Source organism: Thermobia domestica, chromosome 2 (assembly GCF_964235325.1).
Source record: "Thermobia domestica chromosome 2, izTheDome1.hap1.1, whole genome shotgun sequence".
Classification (NCBI taxonomy): domain Eukaryota; kingdom Metazoa; phylum Arthropoda; class Insecta; order Zygentoma; family Lepismatidae; genus Thermobia; species Thermobia domestica.
This window is the reverse complement of record NC_137455.1, coordinates 350,807,148-350,831,951: the sequence shown is the minus strand read 5'-3', so window position 1 is coordinate 350,831,951 and position 24,804 is coordinate 350,807,148. Positions and strand designations below refer to the sequence as shown.

Sequence of the window (24,804 nt, the reverse complement as noted above, 5' to 3'; positions counted from 1 at the left end):
TATATTAATAATTTCCTACGGGAAAACTCCCGGACCCTCACTCAACTGAGGAGTATTCCAAACTCTCGGATGATCCTCCCCCACAGCAGAAACCCCTAAATCCGCCCATGCTCAAAACACAACATTTGTATGCATTAAGGCAAGAAGGCACACAAATAAGAAAGAAACAATTCAATTTGACACATCAAAATATAAACTAGATTAACTTCTTTGAAGACACCTCATTTTGAAAACAAAAGGTTTGGAAAAAGATAAAAATTTCGGCACTGTCAAGTTAGAAATTATTTCTACATAAATTGTTCGTCAATTACAGTGTACAAAAAATGATTTATTAAAGGTATTTAGCATCTACTTTCCAGTGACAGTATGGCTTGCTCATTAAAAAACTAGAGGCGGTATGGAGTACCACCGCATACCGTCTCACTTCGACCACTGGTGAGAAATTACATGATATGCAGGCATTTGGTTCTTGAGTTCTTCAAATCTCAATGTGTACATTGAATGAAAATTATTAATATATACAGTGAACAAACATCTTTTGTATTTTTAGTTTTAAAACCGAAGATACTTATGACTCGATTCATTACTTTGAAGGGATCCTATGGTTGCAAAGGGGAAGATGATCAGTTGTTCCAAGATTTAATGTTATAGAAATTATGCAACACATTAAAAAGACAACCTGAGTTAGCAGTTAACCTACCTCAACAATATTAACTAGAAGCATGTGCTTTTTTTTAAAATTATATTTTTTCTATATCAAGTGAAGGCTACTACCTGTTGAACGATAATAAAGAGGTCTTTTGTTTCTTGTATGACTTAGTCGGCTGATTGTGGCTGCTGCGACGTGATCACAGAAGAGCTTGTGTTCCAAATAGTGAAGAAAAAAGTGAAAGTTTCGCCTAGACCTAATTATTAAACATAGGTAGAAAGAGAACTGAAGGAGTCAGAAATGATCGAAGCACATTGTAGCATGTTTTGACGAAAGTCGCCAACCTTCACTCAATACACGGAACCTGTGCTTCATGAATACCGTGAAAGTGCTAAACCTTTGTTATGGAGGTCTCCGAGCGAAATTAAATGCTTAATATGTGTTTTTTATTTTATTTTAGATTTTTCTTTTTTGCTTTTAATGTTTGCCCTGCACTAGGGAGAAAAAGAATTAGAAAGGCCTATTGTCGTTCAGACGCATTGGCTTTTGTCTTCTGAGAGCAAATTTCCCTTAGTGTAAGTCCTCAGCTTGAGAGAATTCTGGATTTGTAAGTTAACCATAATGTGTGGTTGGTTACAACTAAAATACGTAGAGACTTCCGTAACTTGTTCTTGCCTTGACTTCTTGTATATGTAATACTGAAAAAAAAATAATAAAAAAAATTGAAACTTGTTGTTTCCATTAGTCCAGTTCAAAGCACACACTTTTGTGGAGTGGTTAGTTGTTTAACAACTTGGTATGCTTAGAAGTAAGAATTTAATTAGCAGCTTGCAGATTGTCTTAGAACAACTAATAAGTATATTCTTTCAATGTGGAAGAGATAATAATTAATACTTTGAAGATTAGTTTTCGGGTATGGTGTAATGTGTGAATTCGCCTCAATGATGATGTGGACGTTTAAGTGAATCGTGGTTTATTGGGTATTCAGAGTTAGGGTATACATATACAAAGAAAGCAAGGAACCTGCTTCTGGTTATTATCTGAGTCGAGTATCTGCTACCTTTTCTGAACATACGTGTGGCAAGGCAGACAAAATTCGTGAAAGATGACTACAGTGCCCGAGAATTATCTTGGCAGTGACGTCAGCGCTCTCAGTTGCAAGGCTACCAACTTACGCTACTCACAAATAGTACTTAGAAAGCTCACTGAACGCTTTGTACGTCACGTCGAAACTGTAGTGTAATAATATGCTGTTAGCAAACTATGGGAGAATTTAGATAACAATTGATTTGTATAATTCTAGTATATATGTGCATTGTTATGACAAAGAAAGAAAAAATAATATTACACTAACAATTATCAGAATATTTTAAAATGTACACAATAAATCACAACAATACAAGTAGAAATAATTTACTCTTACCTTTAGTCTATCATTGGTGAGCAACCGAGGTCGTCTGAATCGTCGCTATAAATTCCAGGCCCGTCTTCCCGATCACTGTCTGTTACAGAACTATCGGATTCTGAATGGCTTCCAACACTCACAATTAAATTGTCAATCCGTTCATCCATAAGACAGTCCTTTTCCCAGTAAAACTGTTCCCATTTTCGCGAGTTTTCAACAGCCTTCCTCCAGTCTTCTTTCGTTACTTGTTTGAAAGCTTCTTCAATAAGCTTCTCTACACTTTGTTTGGTAAAAGTTTTGTTATTGACAGCGATGTATTTCTTCACGTTTGCCCATATTAATTCAATAGGGTTAAGGTCAGCATGGTATGGCGGTAGTCTTATTACTTTATGTCCTTTGCTTGTTGCAATTTCATCAATAACATATTTTACATGTTGAGGTTTGTTTTTCTTTATCAATTCATAAAGTTCAGCTTTCAAGAAATCCGGACTATGGGGTGCATTATGAGCCGATAACCAGGACAACATTTCTGATTTTCTACTATTGGAAGTTGGAACTTTTTCAATTTGTTTGTTGTGAAATGGAGCATTGTCAAGAATGATCACTGAGTTTTCTGGTAAATTTGGAATGAGTTGCTCTTGAAACCACGAAAAAAATTTATCGCCATTCATGTCACCATGATAATCTCCAGCACTTGATTTAGAGAAAAAGACCAGCTTTGCACCTTCTACAAACCCGTTTTCACTACCGGCATGGACGAGAATGAACCGAGGACCTTTTCCAGTCGGAACTCGTAACCCTCCACAGCCCTCCGAATCTAACCAGACTTTCGGTACAGTATGATGCGTATGAACGAAACTTTCATCCAAGTACACAAATTGTCTTTGAGGTTCGTTTACGCGCAACCTCCTCACTTCGCGTATATATTTATGTCGCCAAACGACAATATCGCTTCTTTCAAGAAGCAGATTTCTATTCCCAATAGAATGTTTTTTAAACCTAAAACCCAACTTCCGCAGTATTTGTCGTAATGCCCACTCAGAACCCTTGAAGTTAATGCTTTCCTTAAGTTCACACAATAATTTATTTACGGTCACGGCAATGCCTTCAGCATACATATTGTGAATTGTTCTACGAATTACTGCTTCGTCGAAAGAATCTAAATTTGTTTGCCTTTTCTGGGTATTTGGTCTTGCTTTACCGGGTGTCACGACGGGTTGTCCTGTATTTAGACTTTTCTCCTTCTCTTTCACAATTCGCCACACGGATCTCTCACTGACACATGTTGCTCGGGAGGTTTCACGCACACTATCAGATTTATTATTGTTTGATGCAAAAAAGTTGTAAACATTAAAAACAATGTCTCTTGCATCACTATGCAACGGCTTGCCTTTCTTTACGGCACTATCACCCATTTTTATACACAAAATTTCAAACACGAGAACAAAACAAAAGGATTCACAACTCTTACCAGTCACTACACACTGTATAGCCCTACACAAAGAAAACACGCGCTTTCCAGTTCATTTCGTTTCTTTTTTTTTTTTTTTTTTTTGTTTGGTGTGTGTGTGTGTGTGTGTTTTTCCTGGAAGCGCTGTTCCTGTGCCCTATCGGTAAATATTAGAATTTTCGAAGCTACATTCACAACCCCCACGCTCTGTTTCCGCGCGCAAGAAACACGTTCACATATCATCCTCTAATTCAAGAACTGTGATAGGTAAAAACATGGGGCTTTCTTTAAAATAAACTTTAAACTTCCCTTTCCATTTCGTCCACTGCATGTTTGTGTCTATCTTCAACAGAACGGAAGTTTGTAGCATGTTGAAATCTGAATGTTGTTAGAACAGAATAAAAACTAAGTGGCTATCATTTAAAATTATTTTCCACATACTTATAATATAAAAGTCAAATATAAAATAATCATATTCTTCATGAAAGTTATATAAATTGAAAAGCAAAAAATATAGCATTTACGTCTTCTCGAACTCCAGTTATCGTTATACAAAGATAACAAGTATATTTGTCAGAAATTAATCTCCCATTTCTGTTCATTTGCTTTCGCTTTCCTGTTGTAGAGAACACTGCTTGCTGTTAAGTTGGTATTTGTGTTCCCGCATTTTCTCATTCCTGGGATTGGACGTTGAATTGAACGAAGCGTCTGTTTTAACCAGTGGGACTGCATTTGAGCAATAGCGGTGTCTACGTCACTGCCAAGATAATTCTCGGGCACTGTAGCTTGTCGGATGTGGAGTATTTTCTTTTTGGTAGCAGCATTAACATTCAGAAAGAAAGCAACTGGTGTCCGTATCCATATTTACGCTTTCTAGTGCAGCAAAATATGCGAAATATATTTATGAAACATAATTTCCAAACAACCGTCTGCATTATAATGAATAGTGGGCCTGGAACCGAAGGAGAGATTACAGTAAGAATAGTCAGAGGTGAATTAATCATTAAATAAACACGTGCTTAGGGCACCAAATGAAGGGGGTACTACATAAATTTTCCATAACTGAATTTACCATGGTCCATAAGGTGCAATACTGCAAATTGTTGCATCTGAACCAATATCCGCAAAAGAGATTTTCATACTAAATGAAGAAATTTACATACAGGTATACACATTAACAACGAAAACACTCATTGTCACGGATTGAAGACTTAAATCAAAGGTCATGAAATCGAAGAAAAAAAAAACCCTATATAGCCTAAATAAAAGCAAAGAGGGAAATTTCTGTGCAGTCTGCGGAATTGTGTATTTCTGTGCAACGTCGGTGCACACATACTTACGGTGTTTACGACAAATATATATAGGCTATATATACTTTGTTGAAAACATGAACTCCTTGGTAGAAGTATTAATAGAGGCAAGAATTGATAATAGTAATAATTGATAATATGATCACAGATTTAACAATTAAAAAAAAGATAGGAAAGACTCTTCAAAAATTATAAATAAAGTGGAAATATACAAAAATAAATTATTTTCTATCTTACTGTAAGTTCTATAATTTCAATAAATAAAATTTTATGTAGGTATGTGGGTAAAAAGCCCATGGGCTTTCGGTTTAAATTTGATCACAATGTGTTCATGAGGTCCCAAATAGTGTTATCAAAAAATGCCAGACCAGTTAAACAAACAAACAAACAAACAAAAAAAAAAAATTAGATGCATTTACCGTTTATGGGGCTGGGTACATAAAATGGTTCACGGATTTTTGGTTCAAGTTTGATTACAATGTGTGTCCCAGGTAGTGTTTTCGGGAATTTTTACACTGCGGAAACTCCGTAATTTATGGTCTCGTCTTGACTTAACCCTCGTCATTTGTGATCGTAGATGAATCGTCCGGCTTCTTTCTCGTGCGTAACACTTGTGAGACCATTTTTGAATTTTTTGATCCATTCGTAGACACTCCGTTGCGGCAAGACACTTTCATTTCATTTCATTTCATTTATTTGCCTGTTTCATTAGCTTACAAAGCATGAGAAATTCTCATGTAAGCATTACAGTTGTCAGAAAAAAAAAACATACAATATTGTCAAGTACCAGAAGTATACATCATGTAATCTTTCTAAAAATACAAAACCACATAATTAGGTAACTGTTTCTACCACACCAGGCATGTACTCACGGGTAAGTATCTGTAACCAACTCTTCAGTTAATGAGTCATTTAAATATTCTTTAATTGTGTAATAGCACTTTTCAGTGAGTAGATTATATAAAGTCTTACCAAGAATGGAAACATTGGTCATATTTTTCAAGTACAGAGGAAGTTTATTATACAATCTGACACAATTCATGTACACGGTTTTGCTTATATTAGCATATTTTTGATGCATCACAAATATGTCACTACCTTGTCTTGTATTATGGCTATGAACATTTTTATTAAAGATAAAAAGATGCTTGTTTTTCACAGTAAAAAGAATAGATTTATAGATGTATAAGCTGGGGAGTGTTAAAATTTTTGCTTCTATGAAAACCTTTTTACATGACGATTTTGTGGGTAACCCAAAAATTATTCTAATCGCTTTCTTTTGCAATCGGAAAGTGCTTAAACTATTTTCAGCAGATCCCCAGTGTATTATGCCGAAGTTAATTAATGAATTAAACTTGGCGTAGTAAAAGCTAAGAAGTGCTTCTCTCGATACAGTACCTTGAAGTTTGTATAAGGCAAAACACACGCTACTTAGTTTCTTGTTTAAAGTGGAGATATGAGCAGACCATGAAAGATCATCACTTATGATTACACCTAAAAGCTTTGTTATGCAAGAATATTGGAGTAAGTTAGAAGATATTTTTATTCTAGGTGATATACGCGGTTTTCCTGGAAAATGAAAATGTAAGAGAATCGATTTATCATGATTTATAATTAACCTATTCGCTGTTATCCATTTTACTAATTTGTCCGTAAAAATGTCAGATTTCCTCTCAACTTCTTCTATTGATTTTCCTGATATTATCATACTGATGTCATCAGCATATAGAATACATTTCGCTGGATGCATAAATTCTAACAAGTCATTTATATATATCAGGAAGAGAATAGGACCCAAAATGGAACCTTGAGGAACACCTCTGACTACAGTTGACAAAGACGAACAAGTTGTTTGAAACCCATCTGCAGCTAATTTTGATATTTGTACCGCTTGTTGCCTACTGGATAAATAAGAGAGAAACCAGTTGTAAGCTACTCCTCTAATACCATAAGCATACAACTTGCTTAAAAGAATAGCATGATCAATTGTATCAAAAGCTTTGGATAAGTCGATGAATAGGCCAACAACATATTTACTGTTTTTTAATTCAAGAGCTATATTGGACATGTAATCAAACAAGGCTGTTTCAATACTTTTCTTATTTTGGAAGCCATGTTGTGATGGTGATAGTAAGTTACATGACTTCAAAAAATTGCAGAGTCGTGACTTCATTACATATTCAAAAATTTTTGAAAACGTGGAAAGAATGGAGACTGGGCGATAATTTCTTACATCATGCATACTCCCCTTTTTATGGAGAGGAATTACTTTTGCCACTTTTAACACTGATGGAAAACATCCATTCTCAAGAGATAGGTTAATTAAATAACAGAGATGATTTACAATGAAAGGAAAACAAAATTTAATAACAGTCACTGGAACTTCATCAAAACCTGAAGATCCCGAATTAGACATCTTACTCAATATTTTCCATAACTCCTCTACTGTTGCTGGAATTAAAAAGATCGTATGTGAATGCATTGGAAATTTCATCGAGTCGTCATAACTCGCTTGTATGGGGTCAGGTAATGGTACACTGTCTAGAAAATAATCATTGAAGACATCTGCAATCCGCTTAGGTTCTTTAATAATTTCGTCCCCAACTTTAACATACTCAAAGTCGCTCTTTTTGTTGTTTGTTCTACCATTTAAGATTTTCCACATAGTTTTAGCTTTATTAGTAGAATTAAGTATTGTGGAGCTATTTGATAGTAATTTAGCTGTTTTAATTACTCTTCTGTATATTTTCCTGTACTTAAAAATATAATTTCGAAAGCTGTGAGGAAGTGATGTATTTATTTTGAGTAATCTATTATATCTAAATAGGTTACTTTTAGAAATTTTAATGCCTTTAGTTAACCACGATTTAGTGGACGACGTCCGGATTTTACGAGTAACTTTTGGAAACGCCATATTGAAGTAATGTAAGAAAGTTTCAAAGAAGTATTTAAACTTATATTCAGTGTTAGACGTATTGTATATGCCATTCCAAGACTCGTGAGAAAGCAAGAAATTTAGATATTCCATATTATGACTGGAGAAAATTCTCTTTGTAACTGTGTATACTTTAGAGTTAAGAACAGTGGTATTGTTTAAAGTGATTTTTAAAATAATCGCATCATGATCAGAGAAACCGGGATCAAATACTTCAAGGTTATAGGCAAATTGATTTTTACTAATGATGAACTGATCTAGCGCACTTTTATTATGACGTGTCGGTACATCCACTAGCGCTTGGAGATTGTACACATTCAGCAGATCTCGTAGATCGGATTTCTTTTTTGCTTCCACTATCCAATTTACATTAATATCACCACAGATGATCATTTTTTCAAAGTCTTTTCGTATGAAGTCCAAAAGACTTTCGAGTTTCTTTAAGAAAACAGTAAATATGCCGGATGGCGACCTATAAATGCATATAATACAAATGTTAACACTTGGTAATTTAATGGCTACAGCTTCAAAGTCAAATTCACAGGTAAATTTTGTAATATCTATTTCAGAAGCTTTTAAACTGTTGTGAACAAAGATGCATACACCTCCACGTTCGTGTGAAACACGAGAGAATTTAGTGATAAGATTAAAGTTTTCAAAATTGACCTCCTTAATAAGTGTATCATTTAGCCAGTGTTCACCAAGACAAATAACCTTACATTCTTTCAAATCATCAGCTAAAAGTACATCAAAGTATTCGAGTTTATTCTGGATCCCTTGTACATTCTGATGAAAAATACTTATTGTATTAGCTATCTTGGGTTCGGATTTTCCATCTGGTGTGCTAAAAAAGTTACATTTTTTACGTTATTTTGTCCGGCTGAAAACGATACTGTATTATCATTGCTAAGACCTGTACGGGGGAAAGTAAGAGGAATGGGATCCCTGTTCCTGTTCTGAGCCTTAATCATATTACTTAAATTTTCACATACATGACGCTTTCCTAGATTATTCAAATGTAAACCATGATGGGTGTGAAATTCTCGTGGAAGACTACTTACATCTAATAACTGTACATTTTTAAATCGACTACAAACTTTAGTAATGATGCTATTTGTTTTATGTACTTCTGAGTTAACACAAGAACTCTTCAATAGATCATGCCGGTGTGGCAGATTAACTACTATTACATTTGTATGAGTAAGAGTGCTGAGTGTAGTCTTCAAAACACGGACAGCATCTTCAGACTCATTTTTTGACACATCATTAGTGCCTCCTATAAGTACAACAGTATCAGTATCTGAGAATGATTTCTGGTCCACACATGAATTTACAACGTTATTTAGTTTTGCACCAGGCTTAACAATACCTACTACGTTCATATCATCACACTCCTGCATTAATCTGGAAGCAAGACCACGACCGTGACTATCCCCTACAATGAACACCTTCCCTTGCACTTTTTTTACCCGATTTACTGAAATTGAGTTTCCATTTTCAACACCAAAACATGACTTACTGCTTGAATCCTGTGACGGAAATCTTGGGCGATCCTGCTGGTTTAAACGATCTACACGTCGCACTTGAATAGGCCTATTTCCTAGGCTAACTTGCTTTACACTATCACACTGGCCACTTAACTCACTGAATCTGTTTTTTGTTTCAATATTATAATCGTATTGTAGACCTGATACTTTATTACCCAGTAGTTTACCCTTAGTATTTGAGTTGCACACAGTGTCGTGTCTCTCTGCAGCTTTGACACTCCATTGGCAATTTGCTCTTGCACTTGCGTTGTGGATAGGGCTACAAATGATTTTCGGAGGGCTAGAATTTCCACTATATTGTGATTTCCAACTGGAAAAAGATGGTATCTTCGCGCTGTTATTAGGTTCACTAGTAGCATTTGGGACTTCGGCCGTAATTCTTACGATGTCGCTCCAGGTCTTTCTATTTTGCCTTGTACTTAACGATTCTTGACCCAATTGTTGAAATTTATCTTGGCGTTGTAGTTGCTGGATATCTTGCGCTAAGAGTTCGACAACTTTACGTAATGAATGTAGTTCCTCAAGAAGATTTGAAACAAACTCAGCTGAAATTGATACCTCACTAAGTTGATTGTCATTTGTTTTTTCACAGCTACTACACGACATGCAAGACCAGCTTAAAATATTGGAATTTTTGTCAACTGCACTGCACTTGCCAAAATGAAAGAACTCCTTGCATCTTTCACACTTTATGCCGTTTTTCAATACTCTTTTACATTTACCACATTTAGTATTAACTGTAAAATTACCTGACATATGGGACCTATTTATACTGTCCAACACACTGTCCGCCATGTTGCACAACGACCTATCTGCCGTCCTAAGCGAAAAGCCCTTAACTCCACATTTTTCGAAAATCTAGATATTTGTATGGGAATGTTCGTAGTACAATTCTGCATCTATCTAAAGTGAAATTGACGTGGTTTGACCAATAAGTAGGGAGTAATGACGTCATGAGTGTTTACCTTATGTTCAAAACTGTAACTGAAAGCAGGGTGCGAATTGGCGGGGGGGATGCCAGGGATTTCCCCCCCTGACAAAAATCTTTCCCACCCTGGAGAAGGAAAATTTTATCCCTGGCAGGGATAACTTTTTCCCCCTCTGGAGTATTTTTAAGTGGACATAAAAGTAGGTCTACTTTGCGTAGCTAACCTAAATATTACTTGAGTGAAAATTTATGAAAGATCTCACATCTCAACTGTTTTGTACTTGTTAGTGTATATATATATATATATATATATATATATATATATATATATATATATATATATATATATATATATGGGGGAGGACTGCTTGCGCATATGGGTGAAATTCATCCCCCCCTGGGAAAATTTTTCAATTCGCACACTGACTGAAAGTAAGCAAAAAGACCTTAAGTGGCAATTCATAAGCAAAAATATTTAACTGTATTACCTCACAAATTTTAGACCGTGAAAATATATTTATTAAAGTTTTACTGAAATACAACAAATTTGAACGTACAGCCTAAGCCAAAACGCGTTTCCCTTATTTTCTCGAAAGTATGCGAAATGGAGATAAGGTCTTTTCGCTTAGCAGGGTAGCACTGTTCTCATATTCTACCGAAAGTATTTGATGGATTGCGGCCCCCGATACACCTTCCGACTACAAAAACCGGATCATTGTTCGTTCTTCCTCTTTGATACAAACTTCTAATGGAGCGGCCATGATCTATCTGCAACAAAAGGAAGACAAATGGAGGATTAGCCTAACCGGCATAACCGTGGGACGTAAAACTCAAAGATTTCATTTCATTTCATTTCACAAATGGAGGAATTAGGCTCAAACTTTCATAGCATGACCACAACAGCATAACAATAAAGGAGGATAGAAGTTTGCACCGAAAGGACGGCTAGTTTTTGACTTACTCTCGTATAATATCAAATTGCATCCAAAGAAATGCATTATACTTCGCCCCATATACAATAGGGTATACCCAAAGTTGGAAAAAATAATAAAAAATTCAACGAATTAAAATTAAAAATAAACATAATTGAAAAAGATTGATTACATTAAATTTAGTCAGAAAGGAACGATTAAAATGGAATTTAGAATATTGTGAAATAAGAAATGTCTTGAGTTGTGGTAGTTAGCATAACAATTTAATGGATAAAATTAAGAGTAGGAAAATTGCCGTATTATAAAAAATTACTTTTCATACAGAACTGATAATAGAAATACAGCAAATAAGTCTTATAAAATTTAGAAAAATAGCAGCGTGTGTTTGTGTTATAATGGAGAAACAGCGGTGGAACATACTGTTATTTGTTTAGTAAATTTTAAGTATTTGATAAAAGTCAAAATTTCCCAAGGAAAAGAACCTCAAAAATTTCTTTCTTTAAAAGATTTTTTTTTTTTTGTTCTAGCCCTTGCATCTCTAATACTAAGTGAGAGGTTTTGCAGTACGTAGTCACGTGACACAGATCAAAGCATTTTGCTTTGATCACGGGAAGTACAAGCACGAAGTAAAAGGTAGAGTTTATTCATACAAATCAAAGCAAATGTTCATACTTCGACCTTTTGCTTCGAAGCACATGCTCATGCTTTTAGTTCATGCTCATGAAGCACTTGCTTCTATTTTATTCATACGGCACAATGTGCACACTAAAAATTACAGAATACCTGTCTGTATGTATGTATCTAATACAGAGGATTTTTAAAGGTAAATAAATAACCCATTAAATAACCTGCCGAGGTCTCCTGCAATCATTTGCATGAGCAACAAAATTATTATCTATATGTCCTAGACATTTTTCAATGCATAGACCTTGCGCGAACTTTGATCTGGAGAAAAAGGATTCGATGATGATACATCTGATGAACACTAAAAGCTTTTTTTTTTTTTTTTTTTTTTTTAAAAAATGTGTTGTTGTTGTTGTTGTTAGGGCTTAGTGCTGAACCTTCCTTTCACACGAAGGCCGTTTGAGAAAGGAGATGATCAATGGAAAAAATATTATCTTGTATTCTACGGACAAGAGACCTATATTTTGTAACACGTGTGTTTTCTAGTAGCTTTTCCTTTTTCTTTCTTTTGTATTGTTGAAGATCTTTTAAACGGAATAAAAAATACTGACATTCTTTTAGGCTTAGAAGAATCTGATTTAAGGGAGAACCATCAGTTGGTAACCATTGCCATCTTACGAAGGTCGCTTTCTCGCCGCGCAGTGGTCTTTCTTCACCGTGAATGACCGATCACCAGTGGAAGAGAGAAGGAAACGAACGAGTGGCTAGCGGAAGTAGAATATGAACCCGGTAGCCTTTTTTTAAGTTCCTCTTTCAAGGACCTTCCTTTTTAATAAGTCTTAGGATTCTTTTTTGCTTTTGACATTTTGCATGATCATATATGTTCCTTGAGTTTCATCGACTGTTAACTTGTTTTAAAGAGGACAACAAATCATTTTTTACATTTTTTTTAAATAGATGTAGGCATATATTCGTTTGTGTCCTTAGAATAGTTGCAGCCGAGACATGGGCATCACAAAAGTGCGATCAAAGACGACTTCGAAGTGTTAAAATGAGGTTATAAAAAAAAAATGGGGAAGTGTCAGCGAAAAGTCAGGAAAAGAACAGCAGTACTTTTAAAAAATGCTTGAGGTATTATTTAAGAAGAAGTAATCTTATTATAGCCCAGTTGCGTACGCAGAATTTCTTCAGCGAGAGGGGATACAGGCTCTCAAGTTCATACCATTTCAGACTTTTGTATACATACTGTATCTTATGTATAGTAAATAATATCTTGCATAATATCTTACTTAACGAGGGTTAAAAGTCGGAATCTTCCCTTGCATACGCCACTACTACAAGGTGACTAACAAGTCTCTGCTCTTCGTACGGGAGTCTTTGAAGCTATGGAATTTCGAGATATGAGCATCTGACGACAATCTACTGAGCGGCCATGATATCGCGCTCATCGGATAATGATTTGCTTAAGAGTTTTCATCCCGGTGAAATTAAAATACCGCTAATTTTACAGTAATTATGTGATATTTTCAAATAGATAAAAGATAATTGAAATATGGAATAAGAGCGCCCTAGACAATATTATTTTGCTGAGGTACCGTTATCACAAGTCACCTAGCGCCTAGCGGCTTTCCGTTTTCAGCCGTTTAGAAACGCGAAAATAAATGCCGATTTTCAAAATGGCTCGAAATCGAAAGCAGATAAGTGAGTCGTGATAACGGTTTCGCATGTAAAATAATATTGTCTAGAGCGCTCTTGTTCAACATTTCAATTATCTTTTATCTATTTGAAGATATCACATAATTACTGTAAAATTAGCGGTATTTTAATTTCGCCGGGATGAAGACTCTTTAATACAGTAGACTTCCTGTCATCCGACTGCCACGGGACCATCAAGCTACGGGAAAGTCGGTTAAAATGAAAATCACTATTTCGTTGCCCCTATATAGCATTTCGATAATGATTTTTAAAAGTTTACTATTGTAATTCAGAAAATTTAAATTACCAAAATCAGAAATTTCGACTGGGACTGAAACTGTTCCAGTGACACTCAGATGAATGAAATACCGTATATTAATTAAAACACACAAGATTATCATACAAACCAAACACTTATTTGTTGGTTGATTTGTAGTTTAACGTCCCTTTCAACAGCGAGGCTATACGAGATGGGACCTACTGATTAACGTGGAATCCGAGCCACGTGAGCTTCCGCCGGGGATCGAACTCGGGTCTCCCACGCCAAAGGCGCGCACGCGAACCACTTAGCCACGAAGGAGCTACAGGCACTTATTTATACGACGTGTGTGTGTGTATTGATGGAAGAAAAGCAGAAAACTAAAAAAAAGAAAGAAAGAAAGAAAGTACGATTGAGCGTACAATACTGAATGAAGTACAGTACTACATTTACTATACAAGGGAAGACACATTTGGGCTTAAAAATGTAAAAATAAAATAGGTTAAAAAGCGTGAGATTTCTGGAATTGTATATTGTGATGGAGCGCCGAGTAACTTATGATGAAGATGACCTGTTTCTTGGAAGATGGGCGGTTAAAGAAAAATCTATTAGAAAAATGCAATGAAATCCTTGAGCTTTACGTCCCACGGTTATGCTAAAGGAGACGGTGATGATGAGTAATGAATGAACTGGTGGAATGTAGAAAGTGGGAGGAAACGGGAGAACCCCGAGGAAACCCACGCACACGGTGTTTGACCACCACAAACTTCACTTGGCGGGGGCTGGGATCGAACCTGGGACCCCAAGCACCAGAGGTGAACGCTCTACCACTGAGCCACCGCGGCCCTCTATTAAGAGAGTTCACTGTAATAATTAGAGACCGGATGTTACGCAAAATGCCTATTCTTTAATATTAAAGACATGATCAGAAATAACGTTTTAAAATTTATATGGGGAGTTATAGTTTCAATTTAAGTCAATTTTATTTGGCCTATTTTCCCTATTTCACCCATTCCTGCCTTAATAATTGCCTTAATAATTGCTTTGAAGAAAACCGGATCCGGTGAAAATTCGAACCGGTTTTGAAAACCGAAAAACCGGTTTTTGTGCCCACCACTAGTTTAAAGATACACAAGTCATACAATGTATTTCAATTAATAAATATGGTTTAATTGTTGTTATATCACACCTTTTCTGGACCTCTTATGATAACTTCTTGATGCAATTAAAAAAGAAATCAGGGCATAATTTTTGTACTGGGGATTGTAGAAATTACTTCAACTTCTTGTTTCAATATTAATTACCATCGAGGGGAAAACTGTAATAGGTTGTGGAAAACTGTTTTCAATAACGAATTAGCATTGAAATATGTAATAATCTGATTTAGTACCTTTTGAAAAAAATGTACTTTTATGTTTGGTTGGCAGCATGGTTCCTCTGTTAGTGTTACAGAGCAGTCAAATGATTTCCCATATTGATGACTGATTTCTATTAAATTTACGCGTTTTTTAAATCTATTAGTTAAAGAGTTATACGTTTGTCTCAGGTTTAAAAAATCCTATATAACATTTCTTTAGAACCCATCGGAAACAAATTATATTGCAAATGCCTCATGCTTGATCAATCTATAACGTCAATTGTAGCCAATATCCTGAACGGAAATTAAATTCAGTTATGTTCGAAGCGGCAGAGACTCGAACCAAAGCACTCAGTTTAAACTAAACGCCTTCAGTCTTAAATATTTATACAGTGTGTTTCGAAACAACACCGACAACGTTTGGGAGGTAATTCCTGACACCAACATAAGACGAAAGATATAGACCAACCTGGGTACACAAATGCTTCAGTTTGGAATTACAGGCTGCCGAAAACATGAAAAAATTAACTTTAAAGGTCCATAGCTCCAATATTATGGGACCTACCTAGTCGGATCGAGACTTTATTTAGGAACTAGTATGTGCCCTATCCAAATATCGAAGTTTCAGAATCCTGGGGAAATTCCGCAACAATTTTTATAGGGGTAATTGGTGACTACTTCAAATAATGTGTCCGTAGCCAAACTGACTCTCTAAAAATTGTTGCTTGAGTACCTTAGGATTCTGAAACATGTGTTTTTGGATAGCGCACATATTAATTCCTAAGTGAAGTCTTGACCCGACTACGGTAGATCCCATAGTTTTGGAGCTATGGACCTTTAAACTTCATTTTTTTTCATGTTTTCGGCAGCCTATAACTCCGAAAGGAAGCATATGTGTACCCAAGTTGGTCTATACTTTTCGTCTTATCTTGGTGTTAGGAATCACCTCCCAAACGTTGTCGGTGTTGTTTTGAAACACCCTGTATATAAGAATACGTTCGGGCATTTTGTAGTAAATGTACGTGAAATATTGTTAACAACGTCATACACTCAGTAAATGTAAATTATTTTGTTGGTATTCGTTACTTATTTCTGTTTGTACCCCTTCTTGTGCATTTACTGTGTACGGTATTAATTTTATATTTAATTCATTTAGCTCCATCACTGGGATATTGCTACATGATTTAAAGTGACCTCGAAGGTCAAAGTGACATTTTATTAATTCTGCCGATGATATTAGAATTTATGGGTAATTCTGCCGATGATATTAGAATTTATGGGTAATTCTGCCGATGATATTAGAATTTATGGGTAATTCCGCCGATGATATTAGAATTCATGGGCAATTCCGCCGATGATATTAGAATTTATGGGTAATTCCGCCGATGATATTAGAATTTATGGGTAATTCTGCCGATGATATTAGAATTTGTATGATCTGTAGTTTTAGCGTCCCGTTCATCACCAGGACTGTGACGTAGATTTCAAGTTTAATATGGGATCCGAACCATATGAGCTCCCATCTGCGTCGAGGGCGTGTACGCTAAATCGTCTAGCCACGATGAACTTCAATGTTAAAATTTAGTCCCTAGTTATAGATATGACCTAACGAAAATCTAACTGAACGATTATATAGCCAAAGTTGGCTGTAACGCCAGGGAGTTTAATTTTTAGTTTAATATTCACGTAGTAGTATTAAATGTTGGTTTTGAGAAAAATTGTGAGAATATATATTTTTTTAAGTAAGAAAAATCTCTTATTTCTTTGTTACAGAGCTCTTTCGCTGTCACAGAGGCAAGTAGCAATGATCTCTGAAATGCTCCATTCCGCATCACTAATCCACGATGACGTTATAGATCAGTCAGATTTTAGGCGAGGGAAACCGAGTGTTAATGTGTTATTCGAGCAAAAAAAGGTAAGTGGTTGTTATCTTGAATTTAATCTGCAGATTTCCTTCATTTTATTAAAATTTTGGAAATTTTTTGTTCATTCTCAAATAATAATTAATATCTCTGACATCCATCTCTTATCTTATATTTAGTCTTGGTTTATAACCGAGCTCTAACTGTTTCCATGCGGCAAGCTTTGATGTAATTTAAAACAATGTTTCTAAACTTTGTTCGGGAGTTACGGTGGTTCGCTGGTATCGCGCTTACCTCTGATATGTGGTGTTCCTGGTTCGATCCCCGGCGAACATCGTGTCTGAGAGTTTTCTCGGGGTGCTCCCCTTTCCTCTCATATTTTCATTCTACCAATTCTTCCATCATTATTCACTTGCCTTAATCATCCTTAGCCTAACAGGCAAAACGTTGGACGTTAAACTGCAAGATTTCAGTTTGTTTTTCTAAACTTTTTCCAGTATGAGATTCATCTCGAAAGGTGTTAAACTTCACAAGGTCCAGAAGTAAGAAGGAAATTTCAATGCCGCTCCGGAAATTAGAAAATAAAGTATTTTTATACTCAGAAATTAAATGTGGCTAATGGACTTCATTATTTTGATTCGTAAACCAGGGAGGTTACGTTTAATGGTGCTTATCGTACAAGATTAACATCATAATATTCATGGTGTACCAAGATCAACCTAAAAATGTCTATCACTTCTCAAAACTGTTGACTTCCCAAAATCAGTAAACTATTTCTGATTTCTTATTCTTAACCTTAGGCTACTGTTGGCGTCTGAGAATCAATCTCAAAATATTCTTGAGTCCTTAATATAGTCCTCACTTAATTTGATGTGCTATTTAGGGTGAGTGAAGTTGGGGCTAGGTGAGGGACAAACTTTAGTTTCCTACCTCTGCAGATTGGACTATGACGGCGAGTTTCGCTGTTTCAGATTCTACTCTGGTGACCCATATTTCATTTGCTGGAGGTTGTTTGTTAGCTGGAACGGAATTATTTTCCAATTTCTCTGTCATCAAAATATCGAGGGTGTGGAACTGTCATGCAGAGAGAAGATGGTTGTCAAAAGATGTTACTTCCTGATTGCAAGATACGAAGAAAACAATAGATCCTAGATTCTTTCGCGTACGCGCACTGAGCCACCACACCCAGGCAATAAGTTGATGTCGTTGGATCAAGTGGCAAACCCTCCAAGTGAATTCGGGGATCTAACTGTAAGATATTCAAGTAGGATGATCTGATACGTTATAGTTTTCCATTTTTCTTTTTAAAGAGTAGAGAAAGGTGATTAACTGTACCGGATATGAACATGTGTGTCGCCAAGTTTGGGTTTGGCTTATTGTCAAATTGCCATTATAGAGTACTCCAGTAATTCAGTCACTCCATATTTGAAACTAATAATCTCCAACAAAATTAGTGCCTAATTAACGTATTTTCTCAAAATTCTAAAATATTACATTCGACGAAAAAAAAAAGTGTCCAAAAATGAGATATATCTCATATCGAAAGAATATTAATTGACATCTACCTCAGTTATATATATATATATCTGATAGGAAAACAATAGAAAGAAATGCAGAGATCTTATTAAACGCTTGCAGGGACATGGGTTTAGAAGTAAATGCAGAGAAAACCAAATGCATGGAAGTGCGTCGGGACCGTAATACAGCAAATTATAGATGCGTTAAAATATTAAATAATACTTTTGATAAAGTGGATAGTTTCAAATATCTAGGATCAATATTAACAGAGGAAAATCATATCCACGAAGAAATTAAATGCTGACTAAAAGCAGGGAATTCGTGTTACTATTCGGTTCAAAATCTCTTATCGTCGCGAATTCTGTCGAGGAATTTGAAGCTTAAAATATACAAAACGATAATCATGCCTGTTGTTCTGTATGGCTGCGAAACATAGTCACTTACTCTGAGGGAAGAACATAGACTGAAAGTATTTGAGAACAAGATCCTGCGACGAATATTCGGACCCAAGAGGAACGGGAATGGCAGAAACTTCATAACTAGGAACTACATAATTTATCCGGTTTACCCAACATTGTTAGGGTCGTCAAGTCTAGGAGGCTTAGGTGGGCGGGTCATGTAGCTAGAATGGAAGGAAGTAGAAACGCTTTCAAAGTCTTGACTGGACGACCAATCGGAAAACGACCATTAGGAAGACCTAGGCGCAGATGGGAGGACAATATTAAGATGGATCTCGCAGAGATTGGAATACAAAGTAGAAACTGGATGCAGTTAGCTAAGGATAGAAGTCAGTGGAGAGCTTTTGTGAACGCGGCATTGAACCTCCGGGTTCCATAGGCCATAGAGTTGTGTATATATATATATATATATATATATATATATATATATATATATATATATATACGAGGTGTGTTCAAAAAGTATGGGACCTTATTTTTTTTCCCGCCCGCAGAAAGCGTCAGTCGCTGGCAGTCGTCCAACGAGTGAAGACGTGTAGTGAGCAGTCGTCGGATTTCAGCTTCTTGTAAAATGACATAAAAACGTGAGCAGCGATATTGCATCAAATTTTGCCAGAAGCTTGGCGATTCCCAAGCGGAAACCATTCAATCGGCTCGGTACATTGAATTTTGAACGAGAATTTGGGCATGGGGAGTAGGGATGCGCACGAGACAAGATTTGAGGCTATCTCGTCTCGAAAATGCGCTGTAAAAGTGATGTCTCGACTCGAAAAACGTATATTTTTCTATTTGAAGAGCTGTTGTCTCGACTCGAATTTTCTCAGGAAAATTCTGTCTCGACTCGACTCGTGCGCATCCCTAATGGGGAGAGTGCCCGCGAAATTTGATTCAGGCTTTCATCGCTAAACATAATATTCCTGTGTGTTGTCAGGCCCCCTACTCACCCGACATGGCTCCGTGTGACTTTTAGTTATTTCCCAAGCTGAAAATGCCACTAAAACGGAATCGATTTGAGTCAAGAGAAGACATCATGCGGAATGCAATGGCATGGTTGCTCAACATTCCATAAACTGCGTTCCAGAAGTGTTGCCAACAATGACGGGAGCGCTGGGAGAAGTGTGTGCATTACCAAGGAGACTACTTTGAAGGACATTATTGTTTTTTTTATTTCCAAATCAATAAATGTATTTTTGCCAATCAAGGGTTCGATACATTTTAAACATACCTCGTATATAAGATTTACCAATCAACATAGCTGGCTTAATTCACTGTCTGTGGTGTACATAGTGAGAAATAATGCAGTATGTAAACTTTAGTTAGGTCATCCGTTCCTTTTGTAGAGAAAAAGTTCGTCGCGGACAGTTAATCTTATTATAGAATGTTTAGCGTTCCTTTTCAGTATTCGAGTCTGTATGAGGCGTGGACCCATAGTTTAAAGTTGAAATTAAACCGCCGAAATGCGTTTCTCACGGGGAACCGAACTTGAAACTCCATGCGCTGAAGACGTGCATTTAGCTACGAGATCAGTGGAGAGAGCTGCAATGTAATGTTGTAATTATAAACGTATAAATTATACCGTGTAAGAAAAAAAATATAATTAGTACTTACCTATTTTATTTCTAAGTCTTTGATCTTCTAAAGTCAACACAGAGAAAAAGTCACTGCTATTCAGTTCCAGATGAACCTACCTAACGTATGGGTATGACAACTGAACATGTTTCATTAAATGTGTTTAGCTAAACTTATCCAGTACCCGAGCCAGATTGATTAGTAAGCACCTTCTTGCCATACTTTTGAACTATATGCGTCCAATAACACAGGCAATATAATGTCTGGTACACAGCTTACTGCACATTTAACAACACATTTAAATAGATATGTTCAGTTGCCATAGCCATACGTTTGGCAGGTTTATCTGGAACTGAACAGCAGTGACTTCTTAACAGGAGAGACTTTTTTCTTTGTGACAGTACGCTAAATAAATATTGAACTCTGCTAAAGACGCAAAGTAAAGATCACGCGATTCCTTGTATGAGGTACGGGATATTAATATCAACTTTCCTACGTATCCTTTCATTATAGGCAACCAACATTTCTTTGTTGACATGTGGGTTGCATAGAAGTTAGGACATCACTTATATTTTAAAAAGGATATGACAGTTAAAGTGACCGTTACCTTTGAAAATGTTAACGGATTGACTGCATTAACGAACTTACCCGAGATAATCGCTCTAGCCGTCTATTGCAAATAAATAAATAAATCGCTTTTGTTCAAGTTATCGTGTGGAGTAACGGACAGACGAACGTTATAAGTCCAACTTTCGTGATCCTAATACATAAATAAATAGATAAATAAATAAAAATAAAAGTAAAGTTTATTTTTTGCGAAATTAGCAGAAAGAGAACCCGGACTCTGTTAGCTGCCTAGGAGCCCTGGATAGGCATGGGCGCGAGACGCGAGAACGCGAGAAGTCTCGTCTCGTCTCGTCTCGCAAACGAGACGAGAACGCGAGACGAGACTTATAATATTTTGCGAGACGAGAACGCGAGACGAGACCTGATATTTTTTGCGAGACGAGAACGCGAGACGAGACTTTAGCAAGTCTTGCGCGAGAAGTCTCGCGAGACTTCTCGCGGTCTCGCATAGTTTACATTTGTGATATTGATATGGTATTCTTTTGCAAGTACCATCATACATATTGAAGAGAAGATAGTTAATAATGTCAGGATCGAGTTTTGTAATAAACATGGGTGTACCGACAGTAGAGCGCCAGCAAAGAGAGTGGTGGCAAAAGAGCGACGACCAGGAGAGCGTTAGCCAAGAGATCGATGGGTCAAAAGGCGACGCACAAAGAAAGCGACAGCCAGGAGAGCGACGGGCCAAAAGGGCGACGCACAGAGATCGATAAACTATGGATCAAATGCTTGAAACGTGGTCATAATTCAAAATCAGTAAAAATGGACAAAAAATTGCTCTAATGAGGCTTTTGATCTTATTAATTATCAATTTGACATCAAATAAAAAAAATGGAGGACCAAATTTGGAGAAAGTAAAATTGGCGAACTGGACTTGGTACATTGGTGCATTTGACTTTGTTGATTACAAACTTACTAATTTGAAATTTAAAAATTCAAAATGGCGGATCCATATAGCGGAAGTTTGAGATTCGAGAGGGAAAGATACTTTGTCTACTTCAATAACTAGGACAGAGTCAATCTACCAGTCATTTATTAATTAAAATATAACTTAATGAAATCATTTTAATCTTTCAGTTAAACAATTGTTCTTCTCCCCCTTATTTTTCGAAAGCTTAGTCCTCAACCATATAGAGTCATTCCACCTGAAAGCGAAAAATCGAGCAAGACGGTCGATTATGTGAATGATAATAACCAGTAATATATAAAGTTCTAAACCGTGTGGAACAAAAAGGCACAGTGGAATATTAACAATATTTTGATTCCAGCAAGAAATATGCTTCCTCCACAAGTGGTGATAATTTCAATTTCTATTTCGACTTACTTCTGTCCTGGCATGTGTTTACGTGGCTGCACGTTCCTTGCTGTTTCACGTTGCTTAGCAACTGTAAAATTCCACAAAAACATTCTTGTAAACAAAGTCCGGGTGTAAAAAGGAATACAATCACAAACGAGAGTCGTGTTTTTCTGTTTTCACTCCTTTTAGTAGACTCAGTTCACGATTGTTTGTAATTGCTTGCAAAATTTGATTCTGTTTATAGCGGTTTCAGACCCTGGAATGCAGACAACACAACAATCTTGATGTAGCGTTGGAGCTTCAAAAGGCTGTAATGGTCACATCTGTTTTGGAGATTGATATGTATTGCTTTCTTTTCTTTCTTTCTTTCTTTTCTTTCTCTTTCTTTCTTTCTCTCTTTCTTTCTTTCTCCTTTTTCTTTTTTTGAATTTTGGAGCAACAAGAACAATATAAAGTGACAACATGAAAACAGATACTTTAGTGAGGCTCAGAAACACAAATTTGAGCGTTTTAGTCATTTCCGATCAGAAGTTAGAGGGGGCATAGCTCAGCATCCGTTCTCTATGCACTATATACTTTATACCACTAGCACTAATAGGAATTAGAAACACAAAAGATGATTTTTTTCTATAGAAAGTACAGATGATACTTATTATTCTCTCAAAATTACGTTCCCTTTGACACAACAATTTTTTCAATATTTCTTCCGAAAATATAATTTTGGTTTAATTCATCGACTTGGACTAAAAAGATCCAAATATTTCGTAACCCAAAATGTGTATTTGCGTCACTACCACGCGGTAAAAAAAAAGGACTGTCCACATATCTATAGTGCAATTTTGAATTTATTTATTTATTTATTTATTTATTTATTTATTTATTTATTTATTTAATTATTTTTTCACTTTCGATAGAGCTCCAAGAAAATGAACATAACTTAAGATTCAACTATGGCCGTATCTTCAGCATTACAAACCATTCCATTTTCCTTCCTATCACATATTGATAAGTGTTCAGACAAACACTCAAATCTCGAATGCGACCGCACGAAGATTTTGGCATAATTTGTTGTTTCCACATGGAATAACTCTATAGGTATTGTCTACATGTTCAGCCGAATCTCCATGGAAGTTATTCCCTTCATCACCTTCGTTTGAGTCGTCTAAATTTTTGTCAGTTTCCGTGTTGGAAATAATTAAAAGGTTTACAGCTTCAGATGACAAATTCTTCATCTTCTTATGAAATGATTTGCCCGAAGAAGAAATGAAAGGATCTGTTGTTGCCAAAAGCCTTCGGAACTTATCATCCATGTTTTCAATACGAAAACAGTTTCGAGAGAAATTCTGACAAGCTGACAAGAATTCAGACGGTTCAGACGATGAATTCGATAAAGATTCGGCTGAACGTGTAGACACTTATATGGTTGAGGATGAAGCTTTCGCAAAAGAAGGAGAACAACAAGAATTGTTTCGCTGAAAATATCTTCAGTAAATTTTCCATTGATTTCGCGTGTTTATTCTTTATATAACTCCTCCTGTACCATTACCATGCTAAATAAACACCAAAAATTAATTGAATTCAGGCCTGGTCATACCGAAAGTGAAAATATTTACTATTTGCCTAAACAAACAGCTAAATTTCCGTATTTTGTTTTGTTTAATCTTGTTTTTGAGGCGTCTGGTGCTTGGGGTCCCGGGTTCGATCCCAGCTCCCGCCAAGTGAACTTTGTGGTGGACAAACACCGTGTGCGTGGGTTTCCTCGGGGTTCTCTCGTTTCCTCCCACTCTTCATTCCACCATTTCATTCACCACTCATCATCACCGTCTCCTTTAGCCTAACCGGCATAACCGTGAGACGTAAAACTAAAGATTTCATTTTGTTTTTGAGGCGAGAGATAGAGACTGGGCGAGACAAAATCAAATCTGTCTCGCCTCGTTATCAGGACTGGTGATATTCAAGAAACAGTTCACATTTGTTTCGAGATGATACATTAACGACATCTCAAGATAGACTAATTTTTCCTCTTGTCGCATCTCGTGAGCATCACTAGTTAATATAAAAACTACTAATACTATAGAATTAAACTCGTTTGGACCCGACACTACTCGAAACTTGAGCAAATATCGAGTCGAATTGGAGATTTTTTGAACCGAGTTCTCGAGTGGATATAAAATACTTTTATTTCGAGTGAAGCCAATATTTAAAGAAAATTTGTTTGAACTTGCTCGTCCCCAACCCTCGAACAGAATGGGTCCAAAAAAGGTAAATCAATATTGTGCGTTTGTGCTGTACTTTGCAGTAGGGAACAATGCTGTCATAATTATGAATTCCCCAAAGATGTTAATGTTCTACAAAATTGATACCTTAGAAGTGCATGGTTCT

At 36.2% G+C, this 24,804-nt stretch overlaps 2 protein-coding genes across 2 annotated transcripts in view; one reads left to right on the top strand and one right to left on the bottom strand.

Annotated features, from left to right (window-relative positions):
• Nucleotides 1-3,172, bottom strand: part of LOC145678930 (uncharacterized) — a 59,385-nt gene extending 56,213 nt beyond the window's left edge. Inside the window, exon 1 of the mRNA XM_081749537.1 lies at nucleotides 2,073-3,172. Coding sequence (XP_081605663.1) covers nucleotides 2,075-3,172 — 1,098 coding nt within the window. The 3' untranslated portion in view covers nucleotides 2,073-2,074. The remainder of the gene's footprint in view (nucleotides 1-2,072) is intronic.
• qless (decaprenyl diphosphate synthase subunit 1 qless) overlaps nucleotides 1-24,804 on the top strand; it is a 290,536-nt gene that overhangs the window by 159,103 nt on the left and 106,629 nt on the right. Inside the window, exon 4 of the mRNA XM_081749256.1 lies at nucleotides 16,865-17,006. Coding sequence (XP_081605382.1) covers nucleotides 16,865-17,006 — 142 coding nt within the window. The remainder of the gene's footprint in view (nucleotides 1-16,864; nucleotides 17,007-24,804) is intronic.